The 11254-nt window shown below is 37.7% G+C and overlaps 1 protein-coding gene across 4 annotated transcripts in view; it reads left to right on the top strand.

The window, feature by feature from the left end:
• The window catches only part of ptprr (protein tyrosine phosphatase receptor type R), a 56006-nt gene that overhangs the window by 3780 nt on the left and 40972 nt on the right, over positions 1 to 11254 (top strand). The window contains exons 2-3 of one of the 4 annotated variants that reach the window (XM_035944575.2): positions 1337 to 1479; positions 5872 to 6288. In XM_035944575.2, the coding sequence (XP_035800468.2) occupies positions 6213 to 6288 (76 nt within the window). In that variant the 5' untranslated portion in view covers positions 1337 to 1479; positions 5872 to 6212. Of the gene's footprint in view, positions 1 to 336; positions 1480 to 5871; positions 6289 to 11254 lie in introns of those variants that run through there. The other 3 variants (XM_055006426.1, XM_055006425.1, XM_035944576.2) reach the window with 3 other exon arrangements.

The raw sequence follows: 11254 nt of genomic DNA, 5'->3' as shown, positions 1-11254 counted from the left end.
GGATGCTGCTGGTTACTGGACTGACCGGCTGTGTTTCGGGAAGGGGAGGAGCTCACAGCGGCACCTGCTGCTCTCTGAGGACAGTAACTGCAGAACGATCCCAGCTTCAGTCTCCAAAACGCCAGAAAAAGTCGCTACATTTGTCGCTAGTCGCTTTTGACAAAAAAAAGTCGCCAGATTTAGCGAGAAAGTCGCAAAGTTGGCAACATTGTTAAGGGCCGGAACGGCTAGGAGGAGCGGAGCTTCCCGGAAATGTCACATAAGGACACTTCTGGGGAGCCAGAGGGGAGGAGGGAGGAGGGAGGAGGGAGGTGGGAGGTTCCGGGAACACCAGTGGAAAATTCCTGAAGTTCCGAGCGGAGATGAGTACTTCTGGAGGCCGATGGGGAGGGAGGGAAGCCGGGACAGGTCTGGACATGAAGCTGCCTGGAAGTGACGACAAGACTAGCACAGAAATACTATTTTAGTGTACTTTTACTACGATTTCCAGTACTTTTACTGCACTGCACGTGGTCTGCAGCGGCTCACAGTACACTTTCTGCATAGTTAAAGTACTTTTTCTGCTGTATAATGCTTGTACACCAACATATTTAAGGATTACACTGCAAAACAAGTATTACACTTTCATATGCAGTGGTTTAAAGTACATTTACTGCATATTTAAAATACCCTTTCTGCTGTCTAATACTTGTACTCCAACATATTTCAATATTATACTACAAAAACAAATATTGTACTCCATATTTACTGTGGTTTAAAGTCAAATGAAGTACATTTACTGCACATTTAAAGTACTTTTTTTGCTATGTCATACCTCTACTCCAACACAAGTTAAAGTTAAGCTGCAAAAACAAGTAGTATCCTTCCATCTCTTTGTGGTCGTGTGTCTTTTTGACGCAGTTTTGGTGCATTCATGGTATTTTGTGTGTATTAGCAGCAGTTTTGTGTCTCAAGAACTACAGCTGGTAGTAGTTTTGTGTCTCTTTGAAGTAGTTTTGTGTTTCTGAAGTAGTTTTGTGTCTCTTTGAAGTAGTTTTACATTCCTGTGTGGTTGTCTTGTGTATATTAGTTGTATTTAGGTATTTATTTGTAATTTTTTATGTGTATTAGCAGCATTTTTGCATTTCTATACTCTCATTCTGGCTGTTTTGTTTTTGCTTGTAGTATTTTTGTGACTCTTTGTAGTATTGTTGCGTCTCTGTAGTATTTTCGTGACTCTTTTTGGTAATTTTGTGTCTTCTTGAAGTATTTTCTCGCCTCTGTGGGGCTGTGTTATGTTTTATTTGCAGTTTTTTTGCATCTCTCTGCAGCTTGTTGTTTCTTCGTCATCTTGCAGTAAATGTGCTTCACATTTAAATGCCTCCGTAAATAAACCGACGATGAAGACGTCAGTGAAGCAGTAAAACCTCGAGAGGACGAAGAGACGAGGGGAAAGAACGATGTTTCATCTCAGCTGTTTATGCTGAAGGTTCACTGAAGGTCAGACTTTAGAGCTAACACAAACATTAGCTTCAGATGTTTCCCAGCCGATCACAAATGCAAAGAAATAAATAAGTAGAAATATCCGCTAACACGAAGTTCATTACTTTTCTGCTAAGTGCCGCTAACCAAAGATGCTACTTGCTATCCTAGGAATGCTAATCCGCCTGAGAGGGATCCTAGTGACTATAATAGGAAAGCTGTTTTTTAGGCCTGCTAGCTTGTAGCCTCGACATGCTAGTTCTCACTGTAGCATAGCAAGTGCTAGTTACCAGCCTAGGGATGCTAATGGCTAACCTAGGGATGCTAGTTGCCAGCAAGGGATGGTAGTCTGTTGCAAAGAGATGCTAGTCATTACTAAGTGATGCTAGTGGCTAACCTAGGGATGCTAATCATTACTAAGCAATGCTGGTGGCTAACCTAGGTATGCTAGTCATTACCAAGAGATGCTAGTGGCTAACCTCGGGATGCTAGTCATTACCAGGTAATGCTTGTGGCTAACCTAGGGAAGCTAATTATTACCTAGAGATGCTAGTGGCTAACATAGGGATACTAATCATTAGCTAGAGATGCTAGTGACTAACCTAGGGATGCTAGTTGCTAGCAAGGGATGGTAGTCTTGCAAAGAGATGCTAGTCATTACTAAGTGATGCTAGTGGCTAACCTAGGGATGCTAATCATTACTAAGCAATGCTACTGGCTAACCTAGGGATGCTAGTCATTACCAAGAGATGCTAGTGGCTAACCTCGGGATGCTAGTCATTATCAAGTGATGCTAGTGGCTAACATAGTGATGGTAGTTGCTACCCAAGGGATGGTAGTCTGATGGAAAGGGATGCTAGTCATTTCCAAGCAATGCTAGTGGCTAACCTAGGGAAGCTAGTTATTACCTAGAGATGCTAATGGCTAACATAGGGATACTAATCATTAGCTAGAGATGATAGTGACTAACCTAGGGATGCTAGTCATTACTAAGCAATGCTAGTGGCTAACGTAGGGATGCTAGTCATTACCAAGCAATGCTAATGGCTAACCTAGGGATGCTAGTCATTACCAAGTGATGCTAGTGGCTAACCTAGGGATGTTAGCTGCTGTCAAGGGATGGTAGTCTTGCAAAGAGATGCTAGTCATTACTAAGTGATGCTAGTGGCTAACCTAGGGATGCTAATCATTACTAAGCAATGCTACTGGCTAACCTAGGGATGCTAGTCATTACCAAGAGATGCTAGTAGCTAACCTCGGGATGGCACAGACTATAGGGATGCTACTTTGTAGCCTAGAGATGCTTTGTGTCAGCCTAAGAATTCTAATGCTAGGTGAGGGGTGTAGAGACTAGCCTCAGGATGCTAGTAACTAACTGAGGTGTACTAGAGACTAGCTTTGGGTCGTAGAAACCATCCTAGGGATGCTAGCTGTTAGAGATGCTAGTGGCCAGCATGAAATACTAGTCACTAGCTTAGAGGTGGTAGAAAGCACCTCAGGGCTGCTAGTTTCTAGCCTAGGGCTGCTCGTTACCAGTGGAGGTAATAACTAGCATCCCTAGGCATTAGCATTCTGTTATAATCCCTAGCATTCGCATGTTACTCTGGCAACTAGCCTAGAGATGCTAGTTGCCAGAGCCGCATAGGAAGCGTAAGAAGGCTATAGACTATAATAGGAATGCTAGTTGCTAGCCTAGAGATGCTAGTCGGCACCTAGGGATACTAACTGCTAGCCAAGGAATGGAAGAGACTGTCCAAGGGATGCTAGTTTCTAGCCTAGTGATGCAGATAAGTAGCCATGGGATGCTACATCATGGCCTATGGATGATAGTGCTAGCTTGGGGTGTAGAGACTAGCCTTGGGTGGTAGAAACCGCCCTAGAGATGCTAGTTACAGCCTAGGAATACTAGTCATTGGCCTAGAGGTGGTAATAAGTCTCTTAGGGATGCTAGTTTCTACATAGTGATGCAGGTAACTAGCCATGGAATGCTAGCTGCAAATGCAGAGATGCTACAGACCCCTGGAGTCAGTTACATTCCAGTGAGTTGCCAGAATGTTAGTAATTTGGATGAATATTTGAGCTCAGGGTTGTTCAGCGATCAAGAAAAAATCTGTGACCTTTAAGCAGCTAAATCATCCTCAGACTGACGCCAGGACCTCTGGTTTTGTTCTCAGCACATTATTTCCTGCAGCAGCAGCATCGGATAGAAAGTCCTGAGTCACGTCCAACTCATCAGTTTATGAGAGCCAACAAACATGACTGTCTTAAAATCTGCTTCGTGAATTATTTCAGTCATTTATTGGATTGAAAACAGTGAAAATCTGACAAAACTCAGATTCCAGGTTCTCAGATCACAAAGTTTCCTGCTTTTTGTGTTATTTATTAATATAAACTGAATAATTTTAAATTTGAGTCAAACAAAACTAGAGCTGAGAAGACGTTGTGAAGGATGTTTATTTACTATTTCATATATTAATTAATCAGTTATTCAGACAAAGACAGCCATAAGAGATCCCTAATAGTTGAAGGTCTAACAGTGGTGAGGTTTAATGGTTTCCGGCTGTTAATAATAAATCAATAATGGATAAATTGTAGAGCAGTAATTTATTTACTAATGCACTTCTACTTCTCCACCTGCAGATGTCACTCTTATTCTGTCTGTTGTGGCTTCAAACCTTTATCAAAATCTTCTGCATGCTTAATATTCTTATTATAAAATCATTTTATATAAAGGAAAACCTGCCTTTCAATCTGCCAGCTAATTTCAGGTTTCCAGGTTTAATGACTGATATTAATGATTCATCTTATGATCAGCTCAGCGAAGCTTTTATTGCTTTATAGTTGGACTTTTGAACTTTCAGTTTTCACTTTATCTGGATGTGTTGTGTGGTTTTTAATTAACTAAATATACTTTCATTTGTTTTCATGGTTTTACATTCTGCAAAACTTAAGTTTTATTGTGTTTAAATGTGTTGATAAACAAACTGTTCATGTGTTACACAATGTTCCTCCTAAAGGAAGAATTTGAGATAATCTACAGGACAATAAACATTAAAAAAAACACATTTTATAAGTATTTTAATTGAATAGAGATGAAATGCAAAATGGCTGCATTAGCATATAGTCCTGCTAAATGTTAGCATGCTATTTAGCATTAACCTAAAGCTAGCTGAGAGTGCCCATACTGGGATTATTCAATGTTAGCTGTAAATATTTATAAATATAATAAAAAATATAGATATAATAAAGTGATATGGATTTAATTAGTGGACGCAATCTAGGCTTTAATTCCTTACGATTAAGCTAACTAGCATCAGAGAGAGAAAATTAATATATTAACAGAAATTCCTCTCAATCTTTGACTCCAAATTACAGCCTAAAGTAGAAGTTTTATTGTTTCTAGATCACTTCTTGGAATTATGTTTTGTATCAAAGAAATAATCTCATTTTGTTTGTATCTTAATTTAATAAGGAAAGAATACAGAATGGCGTCATTAGCGTGTAGGTGGCTACTTAGTTACTTAGCCTTGACCTCAAAGCTAGCTGAGACCACTCAGGCTATAATCAGTAAAATTTTGGATTTTAATAAAAGTTGGCTAAATATTCTATTAGAAGGCTAGTGTGGAAGATATTTATTTTATTTTATTTTATATTTTTTGCATTTATTTTTTAGTGATTAAGATAGCTAGTCTCCTTTGTTAGCATGTTACTTAGCATAAACGCCAAAGCTAGCTGAGAGTTCTTGTGCTGGGATCATTCAAATTTACAATTTTCATCAATACTTGGATATATATTAAATTAGGAAGTGTTATGGAAGTTATTATTTTCAGTATTTTGGCATTTACAGTTATATTTTAAGTTGAATGAATTACAAAATGGCATTAGCATATAGTTGATGCTGCTAAGTGTTAGCTTGCTACTTAGCAACGACCTCAAAAATTGTTCTCAAGTTGGAATCATCAAAAAGTTCACAAATTTGATCAAGACTTCGCTAAATATTATATAAACATTCTGGTGAGTAGTTTGTAAAATTGTCTGCTCATTAGTGCAGTTTTTGCTAGCCTAAACAAGGCATTAGCGTGCTAATTTAGCATATGAGCTAATTAGCATAACTATTTTTTTTTTTTAAAAAGCCAATAAAAAACAATAATTACAATTTGATGTAGCATCATTCTGCCATTAACTAAAATGACGATTTGTGGTGCTACATCAAAAATAGCTGGTTAATATTATTTAAAATTACGAAATATTTAAATCACTTCCTGGTTGTTGTAGCTATTGGAGCATCTAAAAAAGCTAAAAAAAAAACAACGATTAAAAATGAACAAAAATTAACGAGGCTGATAAAAAACAGAGTCCAACATCGATGAAATTCATTTTATTTTAATAAATATTCGCTTTATTTTCCAGCATCCTCCTCCTTCCTCCAGCCCTCTCCCCGCCTCTTCCTCTCTCTCCGGCCGCCACCGGAGCCTCTTCTCCCGGACACTCCTCTCCTCCGCGTCCGAGCCTCACATGGGAAAAACCCGCAGCTGCAGCTCGAAGCCACCGCGGCTGCAGCAGAGCGGCCGATCCTCCTCCATCCTGCCGCCGTGGGACACCGCAGGGCGGGGAAGCAGCGTCGCGGGGGGGGCGGTGTCGGAGCCGGAGGTCTGGAAGCTTCGTCCGCAGGATTCGGACCAAATGTAAGAGAAATATCAGGTTCGGTTGATGCAGAAAAACGAGCCGCGGCGGCCGGTTAGCTCCAGAAGATGAACCGCAAGAGGGCGAGACGAGGATCCGGAACCATGGTTCTGGTTCCGGCCTTAATCTGGACTCTGATCACAGGTGAGATTTTAGAGCTTAAATCGATGAATTATTTCACTAATTTATCACATAAACAGGCCTCAGAGCTATAACGTTGATTAAAAAAACACAAGAATTTGCAAAATAACCTCCATAATAATGTGATTTGAAACATAATATAATGCATAAAATGGATTATTCCTTAAATAATGTGCATTAAAACCCTCCACAATAATATGATCTATTCCTCACAAAGAGTACTAATGCTGTAATATTACTCACTGCTGTGTATTTATGACACCCTGTGTTACTGGAAATGGATTTACTCTAAAATAGCCCCAATAATTCAGCATACGTTGTGATTTTCACTGTAAAATGATGCATTATTTAATTTTTCTCAGCATTTTTGCGTGTATTCACAATGAATTCGGCCTAAATTTAATAATATTGAGCAAAAAAATCCTCATTCCTCCTATTTTCTCTCAAGTCAATAGTCAAAATCAGCACCTTTTTAAAAGAAATTTAATATAAAGTCAGACATTTTCTACCCTTTAAAGATCTGAAGAAGGTCACATAGGCTTTCATCACCACTAGGTTGGAGTATAGCAATTTTTAAAACTAAAAATGACAATAGAATGTTTAAAATACTGTAAAACATGAAAAAGACCAAAAAAAATCATTATAAAAGACAATAAAATGTGAAAAAAATCAGGATAAAAGACAATAACGTGGAAAAAAAAGACCAAAAAATCATTATAAAACACAATAAAATGTGAAAAAAAAACAAAAAAATCATAACAGACAATAAAATGTTAAATTACATTAACACTTAACAGTGAATCTTCACTTTAGCAGCAGATAATTATAGATTTTGTGTGAACAGATTGGTGCATAATTCACCAGAGATATTTCATCTGAACATCCTGTCTCAGAGTGATGCAGAAAAACTAGTCCATGCATTTGTTACTTCTAGGCTTGACTACTGTAATTCCTTATTATCAGGTTGTCCCAATAGCTCTCTGAAACATCTACAGCTGATCCAAAATGCTGCAGCCAGAGTACTGACGGGAGTTAGCAAGAGAGATCATATTTCTCCTATATTGGTTTCTCTTCATTGGCTCCCTGTTAAATCTAGAATAGAATTCAAAATCCTTCTTCTGACATATAAAGCTCTTAACAACCAATCTCCATCATATCTTAAAGACCTGATAGTACCATATTACCCTAGCAGAACTCTTCGCTCTCAGACTGCAGGCTTACTTGTTGTTCCTAGAATCTCTAAAAGTAGAATGGGAGGCAGAGCCTTCAGTTATCAGCTCCTCTCCTGTGGAACCAGCTCCCAGTTTGGGTTCGGGAGGCGGACACCCTCTCTATTTTTAAGACCAGGCTTAAAACCTTCCTTTTCGACAAAGCTTATAGTTAGGGCTGACTGGGTGACCCTGACGGGGTGAGCTGGTGTTTTCATTTGCACAACTGACTTCCCCTCTTGACGTCCCTTTAGTTTGCCCCTAGTTATGCTGCTATAGGCCTAGACTGCTGGGGAACCTCTCTGGATGCACTGAGCCCTTCTGTAACTACCTATGTATTTACTATATATACCATTATTGCATTACATTCTCTCTGTTTCTTTCTGTGTCCTTTCTCCGAGTGTCCCTGGTCCCAGAGCTGGATGCTGGATGCTTCAGATGTGTGGCTGTGTTTTATGGTCCTTGTGTCCCACCCCCCACCTCTCTATCTCTACCCCTCTATCTGTATCCCTCTATCTCTACCTCCATCCCTCTATCTCTACCTCTCTACCTCTTCTGTCCCTCTCAACCCGCCCGGCCAGCAGGCAGATGGGTCCCCCCACATTAGAGCCGGGTTCTGCTCGAGGTTTTTTTCCCTGTTAAAAGGGTGTTTTCCTTGCCACTGTCTCCTTAGGGCTGCTCTGGGGGTTCAGGCATATGGGTTCTGTAAAGCGTCTCGAGACAATTTGACTGTAATTGGCGCTATATAAATAAAATTGAATTGAATTGAATTGACAACAACCTAAGGACCAAAAACCTAGATTTTAAATTTAAAAGCAATCTTTGACAGTTATTTAAAATGCTGCTGAGATTTCACAACTGTTTAATGGTTGATTTTTAGTATTTTTTTGAAAATGACGTGTAGAAGGAAGTAATTTTGATAAAGTATCACCACTTAAGCTTAACAATGCAAATTAAATTTAAAAAATAGACAAAAAATGCAAAGAAAGAGACAATAAAATGTTGAATTACATTAATATTAAACAGTAAATCTTCACTCTGACACCATATATTTTTTAAATTTGAAAGAAGAGGCTAAATTTCTGAGGTTTCAATTACCGCAGCAGGCTGTCTAACAGTGGCTTTTTGACAATTTTTAAAATTAATTTAGTTAAAATATCACCATTCTTAGCTGACATTTACAAATTTTTCCTGATAGAACAACACAAAATGTTCTTCGACTGTCGCAAAGTTGAAAATCTGAAGATCCGGTCCTGAATGAGGACTGGTTTCAGACTGTCATGGACATTAAGAGTAGTTTTGGTCTCGGTTTTGCACTGGTATTTGACTTTTTTAGGACTGGTTTCAGACTGTATTCTGTCTGGTTTAGGTTTAATTTTGGTCCTGGTTTTAGACCTTTTAAGGACTGGTTTAGGACTGGTTTCAGACTGTCTTGGGCGGGTCTTTTTATAACCCCAAGAACACCAAACCTACCATCAAGCATGGAGGTGGCAGTATCATAGTAGGTTATATAGGTTGATCTTGGACACAGTTGGATGTTTCAACCAGACAATGAGCCCAAACACACATCAGACGTGGTAAAGAAATGGTTCCATCAGGCTGGAATGAAGGTTCTAGACTGGTCTCCTCAAAGCTAATATTTGGTTAAATTTGTCAGTTTCCTCCTCAGTTCAGTTCTTCTGGTTTCAATCTTCTGGTTTATCTTTGACTCCTCTGGACAGAATTGGTTCAGTTCAACTACATTTGTTGTCTTTCTAAATTGGTTCTTCAGGTTCTTGATGGGTCTAAGTCAGGACTTTGGGGAGACCAGTCTAGAACCTTCATTCCAGCCTGATGGAACCATTTCTTTACCACGTCTGATGTGTGTTTGGGCTCATTGTCTGGTTGAAACAATTCAAAAAGCAGTGCAAAATCGGGACCAAAACCAAACCTAAACTCCTCCTAAAAACGTCCAACACCCACCGAAGACAGTCTGAAACCAGTCCAGAAACTCTTCTAGAAAGCCCCAGAGCATGATACTGCCACCTCCGTGCTTGATGGTAGGTTTGGTGTTCTTGGGGTTAAAGGCCTCATGTATATTTTTGACCCAGAAGGTTTTGTCATATTTCCAGAAGACCTTTAGTAAATCTATGAAAGAACTAATCATCTTGACGAAGATGTGTTCAGCAGCTGGTACTGGTTTTACTGGTCAAACTGGGATTCCACCTGATGCTGATTACATGAGAGTAAACTGGAGCTTCTAGTATTTTCTATAAATCAGTTAATGTTCTGATTTTAAACGCACAAACACCAAGACAAATTCCTTAAGGTCTGTATTTTCCCTTTTCTTAATGGATGTTTTTATTACTAATTTAAAATTAAACCTCATCTCTGAGTCTAAACTCATGATCTCCTTGAAACCCAGACGTTAAATGGTTTCCCTCAGCACCAGCAGACACCATCTGACTGTAGATTTGTTCCAACTTGGCTTCTGATTGGCCGATAGCTCTCACTGAGGCCAGGCACCATCGGCTGCTCCGTCCAATCAGAGCGCGGCTCGGCTCAGCGTCACGCATAGCAACCGGGACGCTGTCGCTAGGGAGAAAAGAAGAGAGATGGAGGGAAGCTGATTCAGAAACCTGATTTATCTGATGCTTCTGGGTTATTTAATCCTAATTATACAGTGAAATGTAATATTTAATGTTAGTAAATATATAAATTTAATACGTTACCCTTATTCCTGAGAAAAACCTGCTGAGCTGAAGCCTCTTAACTGAATTTAATTCAGTTATTTACCAAACAAAAACAACAACAACTGTTTTTACACTTTATATTCTACAATGTAAAAAAATCTGTAAACTAATTAAATAAATAGTGAACATTTGCCAGAAAAAAATGTTTTAAAAAAAAACAGTATAACAAAACAAGCAAAATGTCTGTGTAGTTTCTCATTCATCCAGGTCATGGTTATCCAAAGCTGTTTAAAGTTGTTTTAAACAACTTTGGAAAACAAGCAAACAAACAAACAAAAGAAAACAAACTATAAATATTCGTAAAATAATAGTAATTTTTAGTGGATTTAAATGCTGCAATACAACATTTTAATTTCATATTCACACACTGTATAAGGACAAATTACTGTTTGTAAAAATACGGATTTTTTTAATGGACATTTTTTATAAACTTAGATTTTTAAAATTTTATTTCATTTATATTTATTTTTTTTACTGTTGTCACATAAATGAATATTTATTTCTGTGATTTTACTCCATAGTATCGGTAATTTGAGGGAAAAAAAGGTAAAAACCTGTGAAAAAAATGTAGATTTTTTTAAATGTACATTAAATATTTATATGAATATCTATATTAATATTTTAATATACATATTTTTTCTTTTAAATAACTGCAAATATCACTAGTGTCTTGAGAGTTTTTTAAATTTATTTTTATGTTTCTGATTTACATATAGTCAAAATATATGCTATAAAAGAACAAATGACTGCTACTTACTTTTTTACAGTTTCCATGCACATTTTTTCTTGTAAATTTACTAGAAAATAACGGAAAATTTGTCAAAACATTTACTTTTTTCCATTTTTTAATGCTAAATGTACAGGTTTTTTCTTTCAAACCATAACAAATGTCTTTAAATATTGATTTTTTTGCTTATTTATAAAAAATTATATAAAAAATTGTGTATTTTACCTTAAATATTAGAAAACTCTGAATTACAGTTTGGAAAAATGTATGTAGCTTTTCTTATGTAGACATTATTTCTAATT

Source organism: Amphiprion ocellaris, chromosome 21 (genome assembly GCF_022539595.1).
Source record: "Amphiprion ocellaris isolate individual 3 ecotype Okinawa chromosome 21, ASM2253959v1, whole genome shotgun sequence".
Classification (NCBI taxonomy): domain Eukaryota; kingdom Metazoa; phylum Chordata; class Actinopteri; family Pomacentridae; genus Amphiprion; species Amphiprion ocellaris.
The sequence above is the reverse complement of the archived record's forward strand: the minus strand, read 5'-3'. Positions and strand labels throughout refer to the sequence as shown.